Source organism: Lissotriton helveticus, chromosome 1_1, assembly GCF_964261635.1.
Source record: "Lissotriton helveticus chromosome 1_1, aLisHel1.1, whole genome shotgun sequence".
In the NCBI taxonomy this organism is placed as follows: Eukaryota; Metazoa; Chordata; class Amphibia; order Caudata; family Salamandridae; genus Lissotriton; species Lissotriton helveticus.
This window is the reverse complement of record NC_136057.1, coordinates 1,107,709,134-1,107,736,249: the sequence shown is the minus strand read 5'-3', so window position 1 is coordinate 1,107,736,249 and position 27,116 is coordinate 1,107,709,134. Positions and strand designations below refer to the sequence as shown.

General features: G+C 45.1%; 1 protein-coding gene across 3 annotated transcripts in view; it reads right to left on the bottom strand.

Annotated features, from left to right (window-relative positions):
- Nucleotides 1–27,116, bottom strand: part of LOC144821473 (uncharacterized) — a 616,628-nt gene that overhangs the window by 79,914 nt on the left and 509,598 nt on the right. For all 3 annotated transcript variants that reach the window (XM_078678562.1, XM_078678582.1, XM_078678572.1), the window contains one exon: nt 14,906–15,071. In XM_078678562.1, the coding sequence (XP_078534688.1) occupies nt 14,906–15,071 (166 nt within the window). The remainder of the gene's footprint in view (nt 1–14,905; nt 15,072–27,116) is intronic.

Below are 27,116 nucleotides of genomic sequence, written 5' to 3'. Positions count from 1 at the left end.
CACTTTAGTCAGGCATCGATGTATTACATTTTCATTGAGCGGCTCATCCTTTTCAAAAGTGAACAACAGTTGGTAGTCATCGGCATAGTTTATAACTTTGGCAAACTCCATACTATATACTCTTTATGGCATTACTGCACTTACAATGTCTAAGAATTGACTTAGACACTGTAGGGGTACAGGGCTCATATACCTGCACCCTCACCACTGGTATAGTGCATCCAGCTAGAGGGGTGGCTTACTATTGCCAGGGCAGTGGATTGTAGGCATGACACACAGGGATGTGTCTCACGTCGGCTGTTCACTTAGTTCTGCACCAAATCACGTATCCTGCAATGGTAGTGTGTGTGTGTGTATATGTAAAGGTACAGGTTCTCTAAGATTGGCACAATAAGGGCTGCAGCCCTTAGAGGCCTTCCCTCTTCAGAGTGCCCTTGGTCCCTAGGGTACGTGTTACAAGGGACTTGAATGTGACCAGGGGGTTGCCAATTGGGTTTTCCATCAGTACAGATTAGGGAAAGAACATAGGCCCTGGGTACCTGGTTGGCACACTCGTCAAAGTACAACAACATTAGGCAAAATGTGGGGGGCAACCATCTAAAATGGGGCATTTTCCTACAACCGAACAACATATGAACGAGATTTATTGATTCCAGATTGGATAGTATGGATTTAGTTATAGACCATATGTGGCAGTCAAATCAAGTATTAAAGTACCTACGTATGTAGAGATAAAGGTGTTTTAAAGTGATCTCGGAGACAAAGTGCAGGCTAGTATGTGAGGTTTCTAGATTAGGAGAAATAGGGCAATGGAAGACGGTAAAGAAGAACCACTGACCAGCAAAGATTCCCATTCTGGAGCGGAACAGTCTGTGATTGATCTGGCTAGTGAAGAGTTTCTGTGGATAAGAGGCACTCCTCCTCCAGTCGTACATATGGGGAAGAGTCCTCATGGGGATTATGTAGCCCACAGTTATTGCTTCAAATAGGATTACTGTTGTGTCATTGTATAGCCAAGTGCAAAAGGTTATGAGGAGTTATGAGGAGTTCTACATAAATTTAATTGGTGCAGTGGGAAGCAGGCCATCCAGTCTGGGAGGAGAGGAAGAATACAAAAATAGATAGGACTGATGAACAGAGTCGGGAGGAAGGAAGCACTTAGAGGAACATGCATGCAAGATGCCGAAGACTCCAAGGGTGCCCTACCTGGGGTGTGATGGTAAAGAGGAAGAGGAGGCAGACGATAAGGAGGATCAAGCACAGGGAAGAGAAGAGAAAGTGGAGAAAATGACAGCAGCAGTTAGCAAGCAGGAAAGAGAGAGTTAAGGAGTGTGGTTCTGAAAAATATGGATCCGTAACAGTACCGGACTCGAGAATAAAAACTTCGTCGAAATAGGACGAATTTGGTATCAAAAGACCGGAAATGACGAGTACATCAAGCACATGTATTTTCAGTATATTCGAGTGACAATTTCACCTCGAAATCGTCATTTACCTTCTGAACCCTTAATTGCATGTTGCCCTTTTCATAGGCCTTAATCCAGTCGAATTTGATTCCACAAGGACACGTACTCCTTAATCGACTTCTTCCTGACCCCAGTACAAGTTAGAACCATTGCCCCAGGCCGAGCTCGTTAGGTCAGTTCCCTCCCAGTGACCAAGCAAGATAGTATCTAGGCCCAACCGGCCATAAAGCCATTTCAGCACGCACACCTGCCATATCTCGCTCACATCTTTCTTCTTTCCTTTTCCTCATTTATTTTATGGTGGGGAGGTGACCATTTTTATTAGGGGTCCAGCGATATCTGATGAAATGTTGGGCCTTGCCGGATGATTTGTTATGGGCATCACAACGTGAAATATGTACATGTCATCATGACTCTGCTTTCCTTTTGTAATCAGTAACCATAAATGAAATACCGCGCACCCAAGGAATGTTTTGCCAAAGGGCAAATGTTATGTATAAGAAGAGAAGCCTAACTTTGTGAAAGTGTGCAGTCTCCTGAATATACTGGCATTGTACTTCTAGGACCCTGTCACCTTGGTTGCAGCCAATAAACTAATCTTTGACTTCACCTAGAAGACTCTGAAGTTTCTGTGGGTCTGACTCAGGAGAACCCGAGGTCTTTGGTGTGTTGATCCCCTGGCACCTCTGGGTTACCGGCTCGGTACCGGTTCCTAAAAACCCAGTACCTCATTTGGCGCCCAGCGTTGGAGCGATTCCAGTGGTACCAATCAGCCTGAAGATCGTGAGGAGCTTCGTGTGAAAATTCCGGAGGAGGGCCCACCACCTCATCGACCCCTGCATGTCGACGTGGTCCGAAGGTCTTTACTGCGAGGTTCCCCGCTTCCCGACGGCTACAAGGACTGCTGCCCTGGCTATCGCACTGATGTTGGACCCTTGACATTTTCGGTAGAGCGAAACGCTGAGACGAGTCTTCTGGTGAAGCCATCGATAATTTTCAGTTAAGTATAAGTGGAGCGTCTCCTAGTCCTTAGTTGGACTTACTTTGTGATATCTTAGAGATACATAAAGGTTTTTATTGGTTCTTGCAAGTACCATAACCGAAGGATTCGTGTTTTCACGAGCAATATCGTAATCGATAACTCCTTTGAAGTTTTGGAACTAGACTAGAGAGAAAGGATGCCTAGTCTTAGACTCGGGAATTTGTTTTGTCTTGGTAATAATAATAGGGACTCCCGATTGGAGGACTCATGTCCGGTTCCTCCAGTTGGAACTCCGACTTACGAGCTATACGTTAAACATGGGGTAGGCCCCATCGTTTACAACGAGGTATGGATTAAATACACTAGGAAAGACGGTGTTTTAAAATGGCCCCAATATGGTAGCTTTGATTCTGAAATCTTAGACTACCTTGAAGTTAAACTCTTCAAAAAGAAAGCCCGGCCGGCGATGTTTGACTCTTTCCGCATATGGCGCAAAGAAGCCAAACAAAAAGAGATTAAATTAGCTAAGAAAAATAAGAGAGAAGAGGGACTTTCAGTAATACAAGCTGCCGTGCAGTTTAAAGATAATGAGGAAGAGCAGATAAATGAACAATTGCACAGGCAACGTAAAATGGCAATAGATAAATGTTATCCAGTTTTGCCGTCTCTTCAGCAAGGGACAGTAAAAGAGCGTGAAAAAGACCAATTAATGTCGCAATTGTTAACCTCGCCACCGCCCTATGCGCAGAATGCTACCGCACCCCCGCAACCTTTAGTTGCACAAGCTGCGCCTCTGGCTTTTCCACAGCACCCACCAGCTGTTCTTCAACTGGCTCCTACTTCTTCGGTGCAGCCTCCTCTAGGCCCACCGGCCAATTCTGTTGCTCCTGTGTTTTCTACGATCTTGCCTACTGTACTTTCTACAAATGCCCCTTCTATGATTATTCCTCATACCTCTTCTGTCATCTCTGCATCCGCTTTACCTCACCCCGTTCTTTCATCTGTTTGTTCTTCCGTTTCACCTTCCTTTCGGCAGAAAATGGCCAGTACTGTTACTAATCTTCTTTTACCACTTTTCGGGTCGCCTGCTACGACCCCTAACATAGGAAAAAGACAGTTGCGAAGTCAACTGCCCGATTATCAAGAGAGAGATTCCCTGAATAATTTAGCTCGGAAGTGGGTCATGGACACTGCAAAATATGATTTACAGTCTGTCATGGAAGTTTTCCATCAATGGGAAACAGCGACACAGAGATATGTGTTCGAACAGATGTGTGTTTTTCTTTGCGAAGATTTAGAAGACAATGATCAGGATTGCCTCCCACAAGAGATGTGTCGTTTAAGGTTTCATTTTAGTCTGGGTATGATTGTAGGTCCCGATGTGGAAGAAGCAGTTGAAATGCTATTATCACATCGAAGTAAGGGGAGTAGTTCTGGGTCACCACCAGAATCTAGTGCATCTAGTAGGAAAAAGGCACGACAATACCCTATGAGAGAAGTACCCCCACAATGGAGAGAGGGTGACGCGACAGCTGTCCCACCTGTCCTGCCCCACTTTCACCGAGTATGGGTACATGTTCCATGGAAGCGAGCTGAAGTTTTAGCACTCAAACAAACACTACCAGATCCGCGTAAAAATCCTGCAGGGTACTATAAAGAATTGTCGCAAACTGCTGGATCATGCATTATGAATTTAGCCGATATCGATATGTTATTCGGGAACGTCGTTCCACAGCCTTTATGGGGAAAAATTCGTCATGAAGATCATGACCAGGAATTAGGTGACACGTGGGCTAATATTACTGTTGCAGATGCACGACAAGTTGGTGGTGCCAAGCCTGAGCCCCTGATAGTGGAATTACCTGGTAGGATAGTAGATTACATGAAGACAATAATGCCTGCGATACGTGTAAATTGGGATAAGTTATCTGCATGCAAGCAAAAGAAAGAAGAAACTGTGTCAGATTTCTTCACCAGATTTGAAGAAACATTCATTGACCACAGCGGTCAAGATATGACTACAGAAGGTGGTCAGAGATTGTTCGTCGATAAATTTGTGCACAATCTGCTTCCAGACTTGTGTAGAAAATTGAAAGATTCAGAAAGCTCTTGGGCAGTCTCATCTTCAGCCCAGATATTAGCTACCGCACAATACTATGAGAATAGAGACAAGGATGAGAAAGATAAAGTAGAGAAGAAAACTAGAGAACTCAAAACGAAGGTTTTGCTACAGCAAGCATATCCTCCACGTGGTGGTGGTAATAAAAATAATAATGGTCCGAATCACTACCGGACCACTTTTCAGCAACCGCAGAGAAACTTGCAGAGATTCGATTACAATGAAAACCGCGTAGGTCCCAACCAGTGTTTATACTGCAAACAAGAGGGTCATTACAAATATGACTGTCCTGCTCTGCCGCAACGTACAAATGAATTTTCTGGCGTAAGAGGTCGTGGTAGTCAGCAAGCGCCTAGAGGTAGAGGGCGTGGAAACACCCCTCAGGACGCACGTCCCCTTCCACCACAAAACTCTATGAACAGGTTTGACCAGCAAAATAACGTATCTGACAGGACAGCTCAATACTACGTCGATGAGTATTACACAGAAAATGAGCAGTGGGAGAATAACGATTGCTAGGACAGCCTTAGACGAAGAGAGGGAGTTGTTTCAGTTCCAGTAGATCAGAGTGGACCTTACGTTGAGGTGATTACATCGGGTGTGTCAGAACCTTTTCTGTTGGATACTGGTGCTACAAAGAGTTCTATTATGCACTCCAAACTCCCTGGCGCACCTTTGTCTGGCGAAATGAACGTTTCCGTAGGTTTTTCTGGCGCCCCGGTTAGAAATCCGATTTCTGACCCTTTATCTCTTTCTGTTGGTCCTTGTGAATTCGAAGCACCCCTTATTTTGACAACAGGTTGTGGTGAAAATTTGCTAGGATTAGATTTGCTAAAAAGATTGTATGCGACTTTGTACTGTTCTCCCTCAGGAGTACAACTGACTTTAGGTAAGAAAGTGGTTTCTCCCATGTATTTGTCGAGAAATACGCTTCCAACAGAATTGACACTTCTTCCAGATATTCTTTGGGCTACTGGTCCGAATGATGTGGGTCTTTTAGAAATTCCACCATACGTTGTAACATTGAAGTCGAATGTCAAAATGCCACGAATTCCCCAATACAGAATATCCAATGAGGGCGAAAAAGCTTTGCTAGCGATTGTTTACGAGTTGATTGAGAAAGACGTAATTGAAGAAACACGAGGCAATGTTTGCAATAGTCCTGTTCTGCCTGTTTTAAAACGAACCGACCCTTCTCAGCCACCTGTGTATAGATTTGTGATTGATCTTAGGGAAGTAAATAAGATAGTGGTGCCACAATTCCCAGTTGTCCCCGACATTACAACATTATTGACTATGATTCCAGCCTCCGCATCATGGTTTTCGGTGATTGACCTGAAGAATGCTTTCTTCAGTATCCCGATTGCTGAGGAGAGCAGGGATATTTTTTCCTTTAGTTTAGGTGGTCGCAGTTTCCGCTTTAAACGCGCTCCTCAAGGCTACTGTGAGAGCCCCTCAATATACAGTCAAGCTCTGAAAAGTCAGCTTGACGCAATGGTTTTGCCCAAAGGTTCCACTCTCGTACAGTATGTGGACGATTTGCTCATAGCCGCGGATACTGAGAAAATATGTAAACTGGCCACATTGGCACTACTGCGTCATCTATGTGATCTACATCACAAGGTGTCACTTTCCAAGCTCCAATATTGCCGACAAGAAGTGACCTACTTAGGTCATCTCTTATCGAAGGAGGGAAGTAAACTGACCCCAGAAAGAATTCAGGCAATAGCTAAATTGAATGTGCCAAGAACACAGAGAGAAGTACGCGCTTTCTTGGGCATTACATCGTACTGTAGACAGTGGATTCCAAATTTTTCGTTACTAGCCAAACCCTTATTGGCACTAACGTGTACAAATACACCCAATCCCATTCCTTGGTCCGATGAGTGTCAGAAAAGTTTTCTCGAATTACGCACAGCATTATGTTCGGCCCCTGTGTTAGGTAACCCCAACTACAGTAAGCCCTTCACATTATATGTCCACGAGAAGGAGGGCTGTGCATTGTCTGTGCTGACTCAGTTACACGGAGATAGACAACGGCCATGCGCCTATTTTTCGTCAACTTTGGATCCGGTAGCACGAGCTTTGCCAAGTTGTCTAAGGGCCACAGCAGCAGCAGCTGTTTCTATTCGACAGTCTGCAGGCCTAGTAATGAATAATACACTAATCGTGATGGTCCCGCATGCAGTAGACACATTGTTAAATAGGACCAAGACACAGCACTTAACTAGTGCTCGACTGTCCAGTTACGAATTGACGCTACTAGCAAGCCATGTGCACATCAAAAGATGCAGTACCCTGAACATAGCCACATTGTTACCAATTGCTGAGGAATCAGATGCTTCAGAAAAGCACGATTGTTTCCTCAGGACGGAGGAGGAGACCAAAGGGAGAGTTGATCTATCCGACACTCCTCTCGCCGAATGTGATGGTACATTATGGGTGGATGGTTCATGCTTTAAACTCCCAAACGGTAACGTGACTACAGCGTATGCTGTCACAACTTTGCACACAATCGTTGAAACTGCGCGAATACCACATGGTTCGGCTCAAGCCGCCGAACTCGTGGCACTTACGAGAGCATGTGTGTTATCAAAAGGAATGAAAGTGACTGTCTATACCGACAGTCAGTATGCTTTTGGAGTGGCTCACAGTTTTGGACGATTGTGGAGAGAACGTGGGTTCCTGACTTCGCATGGAGCTAAGATTCAGCACGGTCAGTTGGTGAATGAGCTTCTTGAATCACTGACGTTGCCCCTGAGGGTAGCAGTTGTGAAATGTAGTGCACACAAGAAAGTGATCGATGATGTTGGTCGTGGAAATGCATTTGCTGATGAAACTGCTAAAGAAACGGCAAAGAATGTGATGAGCCGAATGTATGTTGCGAGCCCAGAAAGATGGACTGGCGATGTTGGAATATGTGAAGACACAATAGAGAGTGTGAAGTCCATCCAAGCTGAGGCCACGGAGAAAGAGTTAAGCATGTGGAAAGAAAGTACAGGGAGAATGGATGTAAATGGTTGTTGGATCGAATCGACAGAGCAACAAAGATGGTTGTTACCCGATGCGTATGTGCCTGCAGTGGTTACAATGGCTCATGGGATGGCCCATATCAGCGCGAAAGGGATTTGCGAGTTATTGGCCCCAGTGTGGAAGAATTCAGGGATCCCCAAGTGTGCAGAGAATGTTGTCAAGAATTGCATGGTATGTCTGAAACACAATCCTGGTAGGGGAACCCCAACTCCAGCTGGTCATTTCGCACCTCCTACGTATCCGTTCGAGGTTTTGCAGCTAGATTTCATACACGGAGAGGTGCAACAACTTAAAATATGTGCTCGTGGTTGTTTGCGCCTTCTCAAGATGGGTAGAAGCCTATCCCCTAAGGGACAATACTGCCTTGTCCACAGCGAAAGCCCTTGTGAAAGAGTTCTTCCCCAGGTTCGGAATGCCTAGAATGGTCTGGTCGGACAACGGAAGTGAATTTGTGGGTTGTGTGATGAAACGAGTGTGTGAAGGGCTAGGCATTAGTCAGAAGTTCCACGCTGCAAATCACCCCCAATCAGCTGGATTAGTGGAATGTTACAATGGCACGCTTAAACTTAAATTGGCCAAAATCCAAGCGAGCACGGGTCTTAAATGGCCCGACGCTCTACCCTTAGCACTCCTATCCACCAGAATGACTGTGCATTCGCGAATGAAACTCAGCCCCTATGAAATAGTCTTTGGTCGGCCAGCCAACATATGGGGAGTGCCTAGGCCCACGAAGTTTAGCGAGCTGCAACACCCAATTTTGCTTGACTATTTGTATGAATTGACGGCTAAATTGCGTGTTTTATATCAACAGGTCCACAACACCTTGCCTCCGGTTTCCGAGACACCGGGTCACTCCATTGACCCTGGCACCTGGGTGTTGGTCAAGAATTTCCAGAGAACAAGAAACGACCAGCCCAGATGGACCGGACCTCACCTCGTCCTCCTGTCTACAAGGACAACTGTTAAGGTGGAGGGGAAGGCCAATTGGGTCCACGGGATCCATTGTAAGAAAATACCTTTCCCTCTGCCACATGACCAATGGGTCCGGACAGGAGGCACTGACTCAAAGCGCACAATTGATGAACGCGTAAAAGAAGCTAAACGTGATTGTGACAGTAAGAACATTTTTCAAGAAACTACGCCGCCATCAGAACAATTGAACTCTGTGGAACCTGAGCTACTATTTCCGGACCAGACAGCACCCGGGAAAAGACGCTATAATTTCCGACCGAGAAAAACAGACTAAAGGAAAAGTGATTTATTTTTGATCCGAGAGAAAAACCTGTGGACTAATAAAATAATGAATTTTTTCCTTCCAAAATGCTATTTTGAAAATGCAGATTCTCCCATCTAGGTAAACTTGCTTATTTTTGTTTTTTTTGAACCGCCATCCGGGTTCCGCTGCTAGGGTCGCGGTTGACTAAAGACTTTTGGGTGCAGCTGACAACAATAGGTTGCTGGTTCCAGTTGGTCGAAGGGAGCCACCCTAGACTGACGGAAGCATCCCTTAGCAGAAACAACCTACCGCCGCGGGCAGCACTTTAGAGAGGATGGAGTTTCCTGATGTGGAGAGAACTGCCAGACAAATGAGCTTTAAGCAGAGACTTTTGAAAACAATGAGAAAGAAAATTTTTATAATGATGTGTATTTTTATGATATTTAGCGTAATGGTGTTTTTGATAAGCTATTTTTTATTCTCTTCTCATATGACATTCACGCCTACTACATCACCCATACCTCCCCCTACTGTTTCCTCTCATTCTTTCCACTCTTTGCCTGACCACGAATCAAATAGGAGATTAGAGTTCATTAATAACTCCTTCGTTCAGCTATTACACCAACACCAACTCGTAATGAACACAACCAACTGTTGGGTGTGTGGTCTCATGCCCCACACCACGGACAGAGGTATCCCCTATTTGGTCCTGCCATTTAGTCACAATGGGTCAGTATGGGCATATAGGACAATGTTCATATATGCACGAGAAATCCAACCCCTACGTTCTGTAAAAGACAACCTCAAGACTAGCGCCCTAGTGAAGGGTATAGTTGACATGATCAAGGAAGTGACTTCTTACGAAGATACCCCCGACGATGAGATACTTGCATATGTAGGTTGGAATGTGACCGGATATGGCACTACACTAAGTGAGAAACAGCAAGCTAAGAGATCGTCCCCTATCTGGATCGTGCCCCATCAAGGGCACCTGTGTCTGCAAGGTATTGGTAGGAATTCCAGAGCTCAGCTAGGGAAGAGTGTCTGCACAGAAACGTATGTTTTTGGATCTCAGACTTCCCCCGCCTTTTTAGCCGCAAAGGGTACTTATTTCATCTGTCACGATAGAGCCTATACATGGTTGCCCCCTGACTTCTCGGGCTCATGTTTTGTTTCATTCCTGTTACCTCCCACCTACACAGCAGCGGCGGATTACCATCGGACAAGGACAGTCCGAGGTGTTTTGAGTAAAGAAGACACTGCGGGTCAAGAATTTGGTGACTTTGCAATGGGTATTCTGCCGTTCTGGGGAGCCATGGTTAACAGCAGAAACATAAGGCAATTGACAAGGGTAGTTGAATCCACTGTGATCGAGACTGCCGGTGCCCTTAGTAACCTGACTGCTGAGCTCCAGTCGGATCGACTGATGACCCTTCAGAACCGGGTCGCTTTAGACGTAATACTTGCGGACCGGGGTGGAGTATGCAAATTGATCCAGTCCAGTTGTTGCATTTTCATTCCAGATAATGCTCCAACAGTGTACGGGGCCATCTCCAAACTACATAAGATTTCCGAATCTATTCATGTGGATAACGGAGATTGGTCATTAATGGGATGGCTCTGGGGACTGATATCTGCCTGGGGATGGAAAATTCTGATGGTCATTGGGATGGTCTTAGCCATTCTTTTCCTATTCTGTCTATGCATACAGTGTGCTCCTGCAATATGTGGCCTCTGTGCTACATCATGTGTAAGGAAGCCTGTGTCAAGACACGAACTCAGCACTAGAATGATGTTGCAGCAACACCTCAATGACTTTAGGAATATAGATCTGGACTCAGATTAACATAAGGATAGATTAATTGCCTACGTAAGGGCAAAAGGAGGGCTGTGGTTCTGAAAAATATGGATCCGTAACAGTACCGGACTCGAGAATAAAAACTTTGTCGAAATAGGACGAATTTGGTATCAAAAGACCGGAAATGACGAGTACATCAAGCACATGTATTTTCAGTATATTCGAGTGACAATTTCACCTCGAAATCGTCATTTACCTTCTGAACCCTTAATTGCATGTTGCCCTTTTCATAGGCCTTAATCCAGTCGAATTTGATTCCACAAGGACACGTACTCCTTAATCGACTTCTTCCTGACCCCAGTACAAGTTAGAACCATTGCCCCAGGCCGAGCTCGTTCGGTCAGTTCCCTCCCAGTGACCAAGCAAGATAGTATCTAGGCCCAACCGGCCATAAAGCCATTTCAGCACGCACACCTGCCATATCTCGCTCACATCTTTCTTCTTTCCTTTTCCTCATTTATTTTATGGTGGGGAGGTGACCATTTTTATTAGGGGTCCAGCGATATCTGATGAAATGTTGGGCCTTGCCGGATGATTTGTTATGGGCATCACAACGTGAAATATGTACATGTCATCATGACTCTGCTTTCCTTTTGTAATCAGTAACCATAAATGAAATACCGCGCACCCAAGGAATGTTTTGCCAAAGGGCAAATGTTATGTATAAGAAGAGAAGCCTAACTTTGTGAAAGTGTGCAGTCTCCTGAATATACTGGCATTGTACTTCTAGGACCCTGTCACCTTGGTTGCAGCCAATAAACTAATCTTTGACTTCACCTAGAAGACTCTGAAGTTTCTGTGGGTCTGACTCAGGAGAACCCGAGGTCTTTGGTGTGTTGATCCCCTGGCACCGCTGGGTTACCGGCTCGGTACCGGTTCCTAAAAACCCAGTACCTCAGGAGGAGTAGGAAGAACTGAGAGCGTGTGGAAAGAAGAGGCTACAAGCATGCCATATGAAGAAAGAAAGGAACAGACAAGACAGCAAGTGTGGGTGAAACCGACTTTGGTTACAGGTGTCTGAAACCACTCAACTGACCCACTACCTCCAGGAGAGAAATGTGCGGTCTTCTCACACCATTGTTCAAAGGACGGGTCATGGCTTCAGGTATGTCATCGGGAACTAGTGAGGCATGCTACACGACTCATCTAAATAGCTGTATGGCACTAGTGGAACATAGAGGGAGAGTGCAACAGGAATCTGTGAGGTGCACTGAAAGTTACTGATTGAGATGCTGTATTAGGTCCACCTTATTCTTTGATCAGGAAAGGTGTTTCAGAGTTGGCTTGAGAAGGTGCATTTACCGTGGGTTACTGGTAAAGGCAATTAATCTTTGGTTAGTTTAGAGAGAACCGTCATCACAGCTTGCCTGTTTATTTTGAGGGACAGTGAAATGGAATCCCCTGGATGTAATGGGGATCTAATCATCTGAAAATGGCAGAATCAGGAACAGAAGGTTCCAGAAAGAAACCTATAGAAGATTTAATTTGTGACAGTGATGTAGTTTCTTTCACTCAATAAACTATTTAATGACTTCCCTGTGTTCAAGAACGGTGATTTGCGGAGTCACCAAGTTTTAGTGATAAAGGCCATGTTGAGGTTAGAGCCCGAAATCTGAACACAGAGGTTCGTAGTTCTTGTTCAAGGATTTTGAATTTATGATGACATAGGAAACAAAGTGAATGGATTTCAAAAGTAACAGTGAGTTTGTAGGAGGCATGTTGTTTGGGATGAAAGATGAGCATGAGTTGCAGCACTATGAGTGACTAAGGCTTAATAGGGTTGGTAGGAGGGGGAGACGAAATATGCAAAGAAAGAGGAAGAATAAATTAGTAGGGTAGCTGCTAAACAAGGGGAATGTGGGGAGAGTTGAAGGTTGGCAGTTTGCAGAAACAAGGAGATGTAGGGTGAAAGATCTCTTGTTACTACACATATCAGAACTGATTTTTGTGACAAATTTAAGCAAATCAAGCCTGTAGATATTTATCGAGGGAAAGTGCTCAGTGTTTACCAGAACATGCGCTCTTGCTGCCGTAAGAACCAAAATCTGCATGTTATTCCTAAAAACGTGTAATAGGTGATAATTATCTTACACAATAAATGCCAACCAACTCTGTATGTTTTTTTTTATTGGATGTGATGTTAATCGTATCCAATAGTTGGCAACTCATAAGGCGGGCCAGAGACTCCTTGTTATGGGAAAGTTACAGATATTCCTTTAGCTTGTAGCATTTAAGAGTAACTTGGAAAAATCGGATTGTTTTTTTTCTAGGTGGTTGTTCAACTGAGATATTGATAAGTTCCGACTGTGATGATTAGATCTTGTGCAGTGAAAGCTCAGCTAGCAATACCTCCTATGAAAGTTCTGAATTTTGAGTTGGCTTGTGGTCATTAGATGTGGAGCAGGAGAAGCTCAGCTAATAAATGCAGAAGTCAATAGGCATAGATTCAATGGACATGCAGGTTTGAAATGGGATGCAGTTTTGCCCTCTGGACCAGTAGAAGCTTGGAAGGGCTAAGAATGACTTAATTGAAGATTATGAGATCCTGGATTAATAACGGGGCGAAAAAATTGTATGAACTCCTATATCATAACCCATGAGTTCTAAATTAATGTTAATTTTCTCATTGGTATAGGGTGTCTAACAAGCTCTTCCTTGATGGCGTTTCTTTGAAAATTCACTAGAACTATTATTGGTTGTTTATCTTGACAACATTTATTTTTGTAGAGTCAATGCTTTCAGTTAAGATCAATGTTAGGGAGATTGTTAAAGTTGTCAAACTGCTGATTGAACAACTGTTCAACGATTCGCCCTCTGATTTTTTTTGCGAATAGCTCTAATGTTACATGGTCAGATAACTGAAGATGGTTACAGAAACTAAATACATTTAGTAGTGCTACTCTCTACATCTTTCTCAATTGATTTCAATATATTTTTGTGTCTGACTAGATTTGCATTTTTTCCATTTTCCCCATGCACTAATTCAAGTTTTTGCCAACCGTAATTCTTTTGTGAAGTTTATATCCATTTTTAGTTTCGGATCTATTTATTGTTTATCATCAAATTATCCCAAAAGTTTTCAAACACTGTAACCTATCCACAGTATGGCAACTGGAGGGCTAAGGAGTGACTCTCCTGCTGATTTGTACTTAGCTCAAGACATGGCGTGGATCTACTCCGTGCACTGGACTCCTGATTTCTGCCACCATGCCGGGCAATGCAGTGCAGTAGAGGCGAGGACATGTGGTGCGTATGGCAGCACTAAGGTAGTTATAAGGAGAGATATGGAGTGGCACTCCCCACTAGCAACTGGAAGGAGCTCTCCCCGATATCATACAGCAACCATCACTGCATCAGTCAGCAGCAACTACCGGTCAGCAGGAGGATACTACCCTACAGAACAAAGCTTTCCTTGTGCAAGGTGATTTCTTTGGCATAATATAGGCATGAGGTAGACATTCAAAATATTATGGTGGCCATAGAATAGGGTAGCTACCCATGGCATATTGTGTGCCTTTTAGTCATGATTGTGGGCTTCGCTGCCTTAGGTATATTGTAAGCATCTTATTCCTAGGGACTGTGGTATTGTAGGCATTTAGTGGCCACTAACGGCCCCTGTTGGACATCCGGAATAAGGTAGGCATGTCTGACCTTGGGTTACTATTACTAGCATATCAAGGGTATCCCTGACAATTGATTGTGAGAGATGGACATCCTGCACTCTTGCCACACACTCGCTCACCTACAGGATACTGGGAACCTTCCTAATGTCTCAACGTTCTATACACTGGAGAAGAGATCGTTATACATTATGTATTCCTGGGGTTTCTCCAGGCATCGGTTTGCTAACAGAGAAAATTCGAAAACATGCATGTTTCAAGTTAGCAAAGGGGAAAAATAACTGACCTCAAAACATTTACCTCCAAACATAAGGCAGCAGACATTATTAAGCTCAGTGTGCCAAGATCTGGGTGTCGTGCGTTTGTTGGTATTCTATGGTGTTAGCTAGTCTGATTGTAAGAGTTTATGTGGGCAGTGTCTAGTCTGGTCATATCTCAAAAATTATGTATTCACCACAAACCAAACGTCCTCGTCTTTAAGATCTTGCATTAACTTTTACGTGTCATGTTCTATATGTTCATGGTTACTATACGGCAAATTGTTGCAGGAAGCACAATGTTCTTGGAGATTGAGTTCAACAAACCCTTGTACAAAAGGACTGTGCAATTACCGTTAAACAATCCCTTGAGTTTTCAGAGCTGCAGAAGTTTGAGGAACAGTGAATGTAGATGGGGCTTTCCTTCATACTGGCGAAAACAAACATCTGGACTGAGAATCGGGAGAAGGAGGTGGCCCCATTTGGAGTGTGCCATTTAAATGAGGAGTCTGCCGGGCAGCTGAAAAAACAGAATGAAACACATTGGATACAGATAGGCAACTAGAGTTTTTATTTACATTTTTTTAATACTATTGCTTCACATTATGAAACTTTGGGTGAGTTCTTTAAAGGTCTCTCTAGAAATACCCTTTTCGTTTTACATATTGATGTCAGTGTTTGAACTTCCCAAAAATGCCATCATAATCCCCTCGTTTTTTATTGTCCACCACATGCCTTCACCCATCTAGATTCCTTTTTGTCTATTGACAATCAGAGGGGAAGAATATTTTCAGGGCCACTGGAAATATGGAATTCTGCAGTTATGGCGTTTTTTTACATAATTAGGGACTTCCTGCATTTGCCACATGATCCATTATATACTGCAGAATCCACAGATTTGAACAAAGAAATATATTTTGTTTCTAGCTCAAAAAAGTCAAAATGTACTAAAAAATATGGCGACGTGTTCCTGTGCACCGGAGGTCCCTTTACAAATATTGATGGGTCATCTTTCAGTTGCTTATTGCTGTATTTAGGTGTTGAACTGCTACTAATAAGGTGAAATCTTGCCCAGACCGTGTTCCATGAGTAAAAATGACAATATAATGAAGTAACACTATCACAAAACGTGCTACATAATTTGCCTTTTTTTGCCGCATAATTTAGTCAACCCTGCTTCATCATTTAGTCCTCCTCTAATGCATAATTCCAGCGGTCCTGACTATTTTCACCACTGTGACACCTCATGAGGATATTTTCACCTCGCTTTTCAACTCGGATAGATTAGGAGGTTTATTCTTACATCTTGATTTCAGGGTGGTGCTTTCAGGTACACACTCTACGGGCCAGCTGATTATTGTTCACTCCCTTACTCTAATACATGCTGTCGATCTTTAGGCAGCCCTGCACTGCCTCATGTCTAGCTCGTTGTTGAAGGAGATGCAAAAGAATGTTCCAATGCTTTGGCACTTGGGAAACATCCTGATGTCCTGGGGAAATTCACAAAAGAAACCCCAAGGCAGCGCTGTCGTTTAGTTCCAAAACTGGTTTACATTTTTTCCAGGGTCAAGGTTCTGCTTTACATCAGACGGTTCTAAGGATAAAGCCAATTCCCTGGTTTTCCAAACAGATACAAAACTTTACAGATGGGAATCGTGATCACACACGTTTTTACGGCCTTTCGAGAGAGGGGGGCTGAATTCATTTATAGTATTTACCCAAGACTCTGCTTGCCATAACGGCGATTGGTGGTCAAGATTCCACATTTATGAAACTAGTCTAGCATCATTTTTGTATCATTGGAGGTGAGAATGTCAGTAATTTCTTCCCATGACCCTGCAACATATTCATCCAGTACAATATATTTTAATGGAAAGTTGTTGTTCTCATTAAAATACAACAGAGAGCTATCTTTGTACTCCTCCTATTCACACACTATTCAACACAGGTTTCAATGGTGTTCCACAAACACATAATATCGAAACCGAAAACCAACAACTTTACTAAAAATTGGTTGATACCATTGGAAAAATTATTTTAGAATTGCTACAAATATGTAGATTAATCTCTTTCTCCTATTCTTGTTCTCCTTTAAAGCGATCACCAGCTAATATTTACATTGTTAAATTCTCTCTTTTCAAACGCGATTTGCAGATTAAAATTCTTGAATGTACCCATCCTTCACATTTTTAATTATAAAATTCAGAATATGAATTAATTCCGGAGACAAAAGTTCCTTCCTTTTTAGGTCTCGCCCTGGAACAGGGACAGAGACTCTATAGCTGTCTGATGCCGGGGAATGAGGGACACAAAACTGGCACGATTTTTAGCAGTCGGATTTGGCTGCGCGAACGCGCACGTTCCGTCCTGCGCCGCCCTCCCAGCCTACTGCGCATGCGCCGCCCTCCCAGCCTACCGCGCATGCATGCATGCACACACACAGACACACACACACACACACACGTCGCAGACAGACACTCGCTCACACACACACCCCCTCCCTCACAGTCACACACACGCACTCCAAGACACATACACACACGCACACACATACACACACATACACAGGCCGCCTCCCCCCCGCGCCTACATGCTCCTCTCCCTCCGCCCGCCCGCCGCTCAGCAACGCACTCACCGGCTTCCTCTCCTCAGCTGCAAGGCCCGGCAGCAGGACTCTTCTTCCCTCCTTCGGCGCAGGGTAGGCTCCTGCCTGCTCCGGTGCTCCCTGCTCCCAACACGGCTCCAATCGCGGCTCTTCCGTGGGAGGCGGGGTAGGCTCCCGCCCTCCTACTTCCTGTTTCCGGGTGTCGCGCCGGCCTGCCTGACTTCCTGGTCGCAGGCCGGCAGAGTAACGAGGATGTTTTGCGGTATGTATTTATTTATTTAATTATGCATTTTTATATAGCGCAGACTTTACCCGAAGGCGGTATTTATTTTTTTATGTATTTATGCATTTTTATATAGCGCGGACTTTACCCGAAGGCGGTATTTCTTTATTCATGTATTTATGCATTTTTATATAGCGCGGACTTTACCCGAAGGCGGTAATGCTTGCCTTAGCGTAATGGTGTTCCTTCTTAATTTATTGGTGGTGTCCCTGTTAGAATTATTCCCACTTTTAGTCTAGCAATGCTTGGCATGATGTTGGCATCTTTGGCATTATTGAGCCCATCCCTGGTATAATGGGACCACAACGTATTGTGGGCATTCTTGACCCAATTGTGCTTCTCTTCACCAGCGGTGATGGTCATCCCTGGCATGCGATGGGTGTTCATGGAATTGGATGTTGATATGTAGACATGTAAAGCCAGACTCTGTCCATGGGGCAGTAATATTCATGAGTACTTGATGACATGGAGATCAAAAATACAACTAAAACTGAAAAGCCATTATTTTGAGAGACTGTCATATTTGTTTTTGGGAATCAGAAATATTTATTAAAATGAAATGCTTGTAATAACAAGCCAATGCATGATTACCAGCTGTGATCGTGTTTTCAAAATGTTTGTAAAGTTGATGTTAAAGTGATAATTCATGCTAATTTCTGTAGTCTTATTTACATCTTGTTTACAATTATACTATACTACTAATGTATGTTTACTAGCCATAACTGTACTGTTATATGTTACATTTTAATTACAGTGTTTGCCTTTTACAATCATTTTCTTACAAACTACCTCGTAAAACAAAAATATTTAGGGCTAAAATATTTTGCACTGTTTGCACAATATATTTGTGATGTTTACACTTACCTATTTGAAATTAAAATGTACAAATGGACATTTAGTCAATTACCATTAAAAAGTTTAACTTTTTTGCTAAGATATTCTTGTAATCTTTTATGCAAACAAATTTAAATACTGCATAAATAATTTTAACAACAAATACTTTATATGTAGCTTTTTATGTACATAAGAAAACTATAGCATAAAGCAAAAAACATTGCCATTTACAATAATAATAGCTCAAACTTAAATAATGCGAGACCTATTGCATTGCAAATGCTTGTTAACTTCTGTTGGGTAACCACTATTCATTCAATCACACAAATTAAACTCTTGAATTTACCTGAACTTTGTATTACATAAATTACAAACAGTAAAAATATACCAGAATACAACAATCCATATATGAATCAACTCCTAAGGGTAAGGTTCTTTTTTCATTTATATTTATTGTTAAGATGCCATACTTCCGTACATGAACCAAAAAACAAAACACTAATGTATTTCATGTTAGACACCAACTAAGAACTTCTACACCCTATGTAAGAGTATATAATTCCCTAATTACGTTTTAACCTTTTGTGACAGTTCCCAGTTTGTTAATCCAACAAACTTTATGGAACCCCTCTTTTACATTTATATATGTTTTTGTTAAGCGAGTAACAATTAGATATCTCTCATCCCTTTTAATAATTGCTCTTATTTCATTCATCTTTCCTTCAATTTGACTTGATAGAACTGACATATTGTAAACCACATGTGCAGGTTACAAGATAATTGGAACACTTCAAATTACAATTCAGAAATCTAATTTCAAGGGTCCTGGAGTGTTCACTATCTGAAAATTCTTTGATCCCATCAATTTCAAATTTCGCAATTATAAATGTGGCAATTGCAACTACCATTAGTAAGGAAAGTTAGTATGGAAGGAATCCAATGTGATCCTGTTTCCAAAGTAGCCTTAATTCTCATATATCTATTTGTATCACTTGTACTGAGGATTAATTTTAAAGTCAGAGCCTGTCTAAGTAATACAAGAGATTTTTTCTCAGTTCTTCATCCTTTGCCAAAATGCCACTATATCTATTAAAAATGGTATAAATCGAACATTCTATTTTATTCTGCAGAATTTGTATGCACATGGGTAGCCGACAGTCCTCCCAGCGTTGCTCACAACCATTAGCCCCAGGACATCTATGTATAAGCTGAACGAAGACCAGAATAGAAAAGTATTCACATGCTTTCAGACGTAGAGTTCTGATTGGTTCCTTCGGAGATCCACTGGAAGTGTTCTCCAGGGTTTAGGAGCCAAATGGATAAAGAGCTTCCTTTACTCCTTGCCCTCTTGATCCTGTGGACCAGCAGCAGTTTTTGATCCCTGGAGCATAGTAGTCTCCTTGGAGTAAAGGGGTTTAGCAGACGCTGTATTTGCTGCAATGGCTAAACTGAGTGTTTTTTTAACTTGTTTTATTAGCATTTAAGATAGACCCACAATGCAGTTCTCAATATTACTGTTAACCGTTTTTTACAGTGTTATACCATATCAGTCCAATCCACAATCTGTGACCATTATACAGTACCAATTATTGTCATCTGCACAGTTCAACCAAAGTAGTGGCAGGAGCATTGCATGTGGCAACATGGTAGCGATTGTAAGGAAGAACAGTACCTCACGGTTGAACCTCTCGTGCGTACAGCCTAGAGTTACTGTGATCGTGAGAAGTTTACCAAGCCACCAATGCACAAGACTGGATTACAACCCATAGAAGCTCAGTCCTAGAGGCACACATTTCGGATCTGTGGGTGGGCATCGCAATTGCAACTGAGAACATAATATCTATAATGAAAACAATGAAGTAAGGATAGAGGAGGCAAAGAAGGAGCAGATAGTAAGGAAAAGAGTGAGAGGGGTGGCGGGGGTGAGGGGAGTCAAACGCTGCCAGGGAGGCGAGTCACAAAGGTGCAGGCGCTACGGCAACTAGGGCCGCAAATTGTCCCTAATCGCTTGTGAGTAAGAATCAGGGTCAACTATGGCAAAAGGAGCGTCGGAGCTCTCGGGCTCTGAAGGGGAGGGGCCATCTGGGATACCGCTTGAATTGGTCCATCTGTGGGCTTCCAGAGACTCTCTGGGTCTGGGGGGTATACTGCATCCTCAAAGAGGCATAAGGTCCGCAATCTCGGTGGTTGCAGTCTAGCATGTTCCAGTCGGCTTAGATATTCGACCAGTGGTTCTCATAATTTAGTAAATTTAGTGTCCTGGAGTTGCAAGCGTGCGGGGAGTAGCTCCATTGTACTGTATGCCACAGGCGGGTGAATCATACGTTAATCGAAGGCATTTCAGCCTTTTTCCGATAAAGAGCAATGATTTGTTTAGCAGCACCAAGCATATGGAGGCTGAGGTGCCGATCGCGGTGGGTCATGGCACGCAGGTTCACCGGTCAGAGGCCCAGAACAATCGTAAGCAGGTTCTCAGGTAGCGGGTAGCCTAATACCAGTCGAATATGACTGAGTACTCCTTCCAATAGATGGTCAAGAGTGGTCATGTCCACCAAATGTGGAGGAAATCCCTCGGGGCACTGGTGCAACACCAGCATAGAAGCGAAGAAGTGGGGAACCTGTGAGGAGTGTAGTACCATTGTGTGATTACCTTATAGGCAGATTCCTGTTGGGGTATGCTACGGTAGATCTTCAGGATGTCGCGCCACAAGTGTTCCCATTGGGTGGGCACGATATCAGTGTCGGGTACTGACTGCCACCGTAGCCGAAAGGGGTGCGGAGCAGCTCATTGTGAATGTTGGAGAACTTGATATGTACGAATATTAGTCCCCTAGAGTTATCGAATGCACGTACCAGCCATCTGAATGGGGTGAGAGGTCGAGTGGCCGCTCGTGTCAGAGAAGATGCTTGTACCCAGTGTCGAAAGTTGAATATACTGAAACCTCGCCCCCTCCGATAACTGGAAGTCCCACTTGCATTGTTCAAAAGTTTTGAGGGTATCCTCCGCAAAGAGATCACAAATTGTCCTACACCCCCTTACGTCCAGTCTGAGAAATAGGGCGGGTGGAGGGCCGGTGGGAAGTGAGAGTTGCGAGCGACAGGAGTGTGGGGAGACGGGAAGGATGTGAGGCCTTTGCGTGTTCCCAATTTATCCCATATCTTGATCACAGTTTTAGTAGGGACCGCAATATAAGCGCTTCAGGAGCGTGCATCACAAGAGAGCCACACGAGGTCCCAGATGGGGCGACAGGTCACTGCCCTGTCCATATGAAACCAAAATTTCGTGCTCTCCCATGCCATCCACTCCGAGATGAAGCGGAGGTGCGACACCTAATAATATTCCAACAGGTTGGGGCAGGCCAACCCTCCGCCGTCACTTGGGAGCATGAATATTTTACTAGAGAAACACGGCCTATTCCCTCTCCATATAAACACGAGCAGCTCACTCTGAAGTCCCTGAATTTGATGTACCAGGATGGGCGTGGGTAGTGTCTGGAAAAGGTAGAGTATCTTTGGAAGGATCGACATTTGACTGTGTCAAGCGCCCCAGCCAGGAAAGTGGTAGGGACTTCCACGCTCTTACGTCAGCTATTATGGCAGTTATACACTCCTGCCAATTGGCTTGGGACCATGTGGCAAGGTTAGGGGTCAGATTAAGCCCCAGGTATCTAATGCAGTGAGATGTCCATTAATAGGGAACGAGAGATTGTAGCACACCGACCTCTACCGCAGGGATCGTGAGATTGAGAGCCCATGATTTTGCATGGTTAATTTTAAGCCCTGAAACACGTTCGAACGATTGGAGCAACTTGTGCAAGGCAGGCAGAGAGGAATGTGGGCTTGACAGTGTGAGAAGGAGTTTGTTCGTGAACAAAGCTATTTTGTGGTCCAGGCCCCCAAGTTTGATGCCATGAATGTCAGACGACTGGCGGATCATGATGGCCAGTGACTCCACTACGAGAGCAAATAGGAATGGTGAGCGGTTGAGTGAGCTGGCCGTTGACCCGCACCCGAGCAAGCGGGAGATAGAAGGAGCCATAATTCGAGCAATCGTCTGTAGACCTAACCCTATTTTCTGCAAGACTTCTCGGAGAAATACCCAGTCTACTAGGTCGAATGCTTTCTCAGCATCGAGCGATAATAAGCGGGAGGGTATCTTCCAATGGTGTGGCTTTCCAACTAAGTGTGCAACGCGGCGTACATTGTCTGCCCCTTGACGTTGGTGAATAAAGCCAACCTGATCTGGCTCAATAAGGCCCTGGGAGGTGTATGCTGAGGCGTTTAGCTAATATTTTAGTGTAAATTTTGAGATGTGTGTGAGAAGTTGGCCTGATATATGATGCTCACTAGTTCTAGTGATCACCTTGTATCAGTCCAAACAACCCTTATGGTGATTGGTTGTAAGTCAACCTTATAGACCAGCTATCCTAATGGTAGCATGGACAAAGCAGTCTTAGGCTTTTGGCATGTGAAGCCAGCTGTTTTACCACAATATAACCCCTTGAATACCAGATGAAAGGACACCACACAGGTTGTTATGAAAATAAACAGTCTATTTATTAAGAACAACACCTCTGAACTCTTTATGAGGTCAGAGGGCTAAGCACATGACAATCTCTTACGAAAAATACTACAAGTTGCACAAAATTACAATGGTGCCCTAGGGGCACGACAAACCATATACTAATTAAGTGGAATGTGAAAGTCGATAAAAGGAATGGAGCTGTCCAGAGGCTGTAGGATCGATGGGACCACGCTATACTAACTTCAGGTAAGTAATAGGAGGCCCACGGAACGCGTGTGCAGAGTGTGAACTCACACGCGAGATGCGTAACAACGTCTATGGACAGTACAGTTCAAGTTAAAGGTGAGTACGGACAATCCTGACTAGATAGGACTAAAACGACTGTGGAACTGGACACTAGGACAGTTAAACTACCCTTGAGCACCGAAATGCTCTTGTTACCTCACCCACGGGCCGCGGGTGCATAGGTGTCAAAGTGCGTCGGGTTCTCGCGTTGAAGTCAATGGAACCTGAAAGAAAAGATGCTGCAGGCGACCAGGAGGAAGATGTCCGGTGCAATCCAAGGGTGGATTGTTGAAGAAGGAGACCTGAAAGCAGAGGGGACAATGTTCACAATCACTAGCCAGTGACTGGAGTGGAACCAGGAAGGAACCAGATGTCGTCGTCGCAATCAGGTGAAGAGTGGACGCTTGACTCTGCAGCCACGTGGACCAGGAGGTGTCTTCGACGACCAGGATGGAGGCACGAGCTGTCCCACGCAGGCTCTCGCTGTCGGCGGTGTTGGATCCGGGATTGGAGGCAACAGGCCTTGGCAAAGGCAACCCACGTGGTGAGTGAAGAAAGCGTCTGGTGCGGACTAGGAGAGTCCGGGGTGCCCCTCTTTTGGAAGGGAGCAAGGGCCAGTCTGGAGCAACCAGACCAGCAGCAAAGATTCAAAGGTTCGTCGTCTAGGAGGCCACTAGCCAGCCGGCAAGTGACCAGACAACGCGTCGAGCAGCGGACAAGCAGAAGGGCCCCACGCAGATCTCGTGGAGGCTGGAGGGCTGATCTTCGGTGCAGGAGCTGCTCGGGGCTGGGGCTTCTCAGTCCCCAAAGCACTTGGTCGAGTTTACCTCGGGAGTCATGCTGGATGCGAAGTGCAGGTTCGTTCAAGATGGCCGGTCCCACGTGTCTCGTCGCTCCCACGGGTCTCAGCTTTGCTGCAGATGTGAGTTGAGGTCGGAGAGGTCTGGGAATCTGGGTCTCGTCTGGCTCTGAAGTCTGGATCCTCGAGGGAAGACGACAAAGTGAAGCCGCTGGACGCTTGATGGTGCCTGCAGTTGCAGGGTGGACACTCCTTGTCCACACGGGAGATTCTTCAGTCTTCTGTGGAGCAGAACGTCGAAGACCAGAGTTTCTTCTTGTTGAATAGTTCAGGATAATCTAATCTGGAATGGGACCAGCTCCTACCTTTATTCTCCTAAAGGGGGCTGCACTACTGACTAGGTCCCTCCCCTGGGTGGGACCAGGAAGGGGGGTGGTTACACCCCCTATCCTTTGTCCGGTTTCCCGCCAGAGCTGGGGCTGGGATGCCCCAGCAACTGGTTTGAACCGGTGTATGCACAGGGCACCTTGTGTGCCCCAGGCATGTCTCATTCCTTTCAGGCCTCCCTACCTCAATACACAAAATCCTGTCTGGGGTGGTGCTAGCACCTCCCAAGGCAGGAAACCCTTTGTCCAAGCCATCCTCGCTGGAAGGACTCCCAGCAGCAGGAGGTCAGACTTGTGTCTGTGGTGGCAGCATCCATTTTGTGATGCTGAGGCTCGAGTTAACTTTAACCTGGGTTCACAGTTACATACATGTCGTGTCCCTCTTGAAGGGTGGAATGCTACCCCCGTCGCCGGAATTGGCGAGGGGGTAGTATTCCAAATCGTATGACACCTTACTCGACATGTTTTGATAATGTTATACCAGAGTTAGCATTTAACCGCGAAGTTGATAATGCACTTAAGAGTATATGGTATAGCGTTATCATGGAACAGCTATTAGGACTTGGTTCCGCAAGCTGCAAACGGGCTCAGCTCATGCCAGAGCACCATCTCACATAATTCCAAGCACTCTGCCTTCAGGATTGATAAGGCCTTTCATAGGAGTGACTGATAGGAATATATGTGTCCATTTTAGGTTTAGATATAGGTATACTATATCTACAGCAAAGGGTGTTTACACCACCTTGCCCCAGCTGTCATGCAGCCAGTTGTGTCAGATTTAGATGGCCAGCCAGGGGTGGCATAATACATGCTTCAGCCCCTGGTAGGCCCTGGGTACACCTATGCCCTGGGTACAGGGACTGATAAGGTGGCCCAGTACCAATTGGTAAATGCACCTAAAGTACATGGTTGTCAATTTAGAGAGAGAACAGCTAGGCTGTGGGTCTGATTAGCAGGCCCACAGCCAGGGAAAGTCGTAAACCAGTGAAGCAAAAAGCAAAAATCTGGGGTGACCATAGGATTGCAGACCCACACTCTCCTACAAAGTGTTTAGGAGAGCAATGGGGCGAAAGGAGGAACAGAGCGTAAGGTCTTTCCCCAGCTTGGGGATTAGGGCGATTTCGGCCATAGCCATATCCGTGGAGGGTCCTACTTTATCTGAGAAAGAATTGAAGAGGCGAAGCTTATGAGAATGAAGCTGCGGTGAAAAGGCGCAGTAGAACGGGACAGGTAGTCCGTCCGGGCCTGGGGTTTTGCCGATAGGGAGATCTTTTAGAGCGCGGACTACCTCCTCCGGAGTGATAGGCTCCTCTAGTAGTTGAGAATGATACTTGCTAATCGGGGACCATCTACAGGCCTCCAAGGTGGCCATTACCTGGTCCGGGTCAGGCGACTCCTGGGCATAGAGAGATGAGTAATAATTGTGGAATGCTTGGAGCTTAGCAGCCTCAGTAGTGGCCCAAGTACCATCTCCCATTTTAAGATTAGAGATGTGCGCTTTGGCTGCCTGCGTTCGAAGGCAGCATGCCAGGACTGTGCCCACCTTGTCCCCCCATCGTAATACCGCCGCAGCAGGGCTAAGAGGGCGTGTTCGGCCTTGTTGGTTCCATGTACCCAGAGCTGGCCTCGGAGCATGGCTAGGCGCCTCTTCTGTATCGCCAAAGGACGCTCCTGGTCTAGCCTCTCCAGTGCCTTTATGTTGCGAGAAACTTTGTCTTCAAACAAGCGAGCTTCCCGAACCAGAGCAATAGCGATGGATGTGATACTACCGCAAATAGAGGCCTTGAAAGCGTCCCAAATAACAGGGAGCGGAGTCTCCTGGAGATTGTTGGTCTCAAATTAGTATGTGATTGTGTTTCCAAGTTCCCCCATGTCCACGGGGTCTCTGAGGGTGTGGGGGGGGAAACGCCACCGGGAGGGACGTTTGGGGCAAGAGAAATGGTCATGAATAAGTAGTTCCTCATGAGCGTGATCAGAGACTGAGATATCAGACATAGATGCCAAGACGAGGGAGTGTGAGACGAAGAGGCAGTAAATGCGCGAATAGGAGCGATGGACATGAGAGTAATAGGAATAATCGCGTATGTCCGGGGAATGGTAGCGCCAAATATCGATAAGGCCTAGTGCATATCTATAAGGCCTAGTGTATCTTTAAGGTCGCTGACATGGCTCCCGTCCCATGGAATGACCTCTCCCTGCGGTCGAGTCCCGCCTCCCATACCAAATCGAAGTTACCCCCCAGAATGAGATCAGAGTCATCATGTGTTATGTGCTCTTGCAACAACTCCCGCAAGAATGAGTCTTGAGCCTGATTCGGTGTGTAAGTGTTGCATAGGGTGAGAATGCGGTGCCCAATCTTGACCATTACTTTGAGAAATCTGCCATCTTTGCTACAAACTATTCTCGAGTCCCCCTGGAGGATACCTGCCCGACAGAGGATTTCTACTCCTGCCGACTTGGTGGTCGCAGAGGCCCAAAATTGAAGAGGGTATTGAGGATGCGCCATGCGAGAGATGTTGTCTCTCAGGAGGTGGGTTTCTTGCATACAGATGATATCCGGATTTTTCAATAGAATATATCGCCATATCTGGTGACGCTTGTTGGGGGAGTTGAGACCCTTCACAATGAGGGAGAGGAGTTTCAGACAGGGTACAGAGGTCATGATCTCGGTGGGTCAGGAGCGAGCTCTAATACAGGCAGAAGGGTATGCAGGGCAGTCCTTATCTCCCCTGATGTCCTGAAACCGTTCTGCCACAAAAATCATTATGTCTGAGCCTTCCACCCCAACCGGAACCCCTCGCAAGCGTAGGTTGTTTCGGCGTCCCCTATTTTCCAAGTCCTCCTGCTT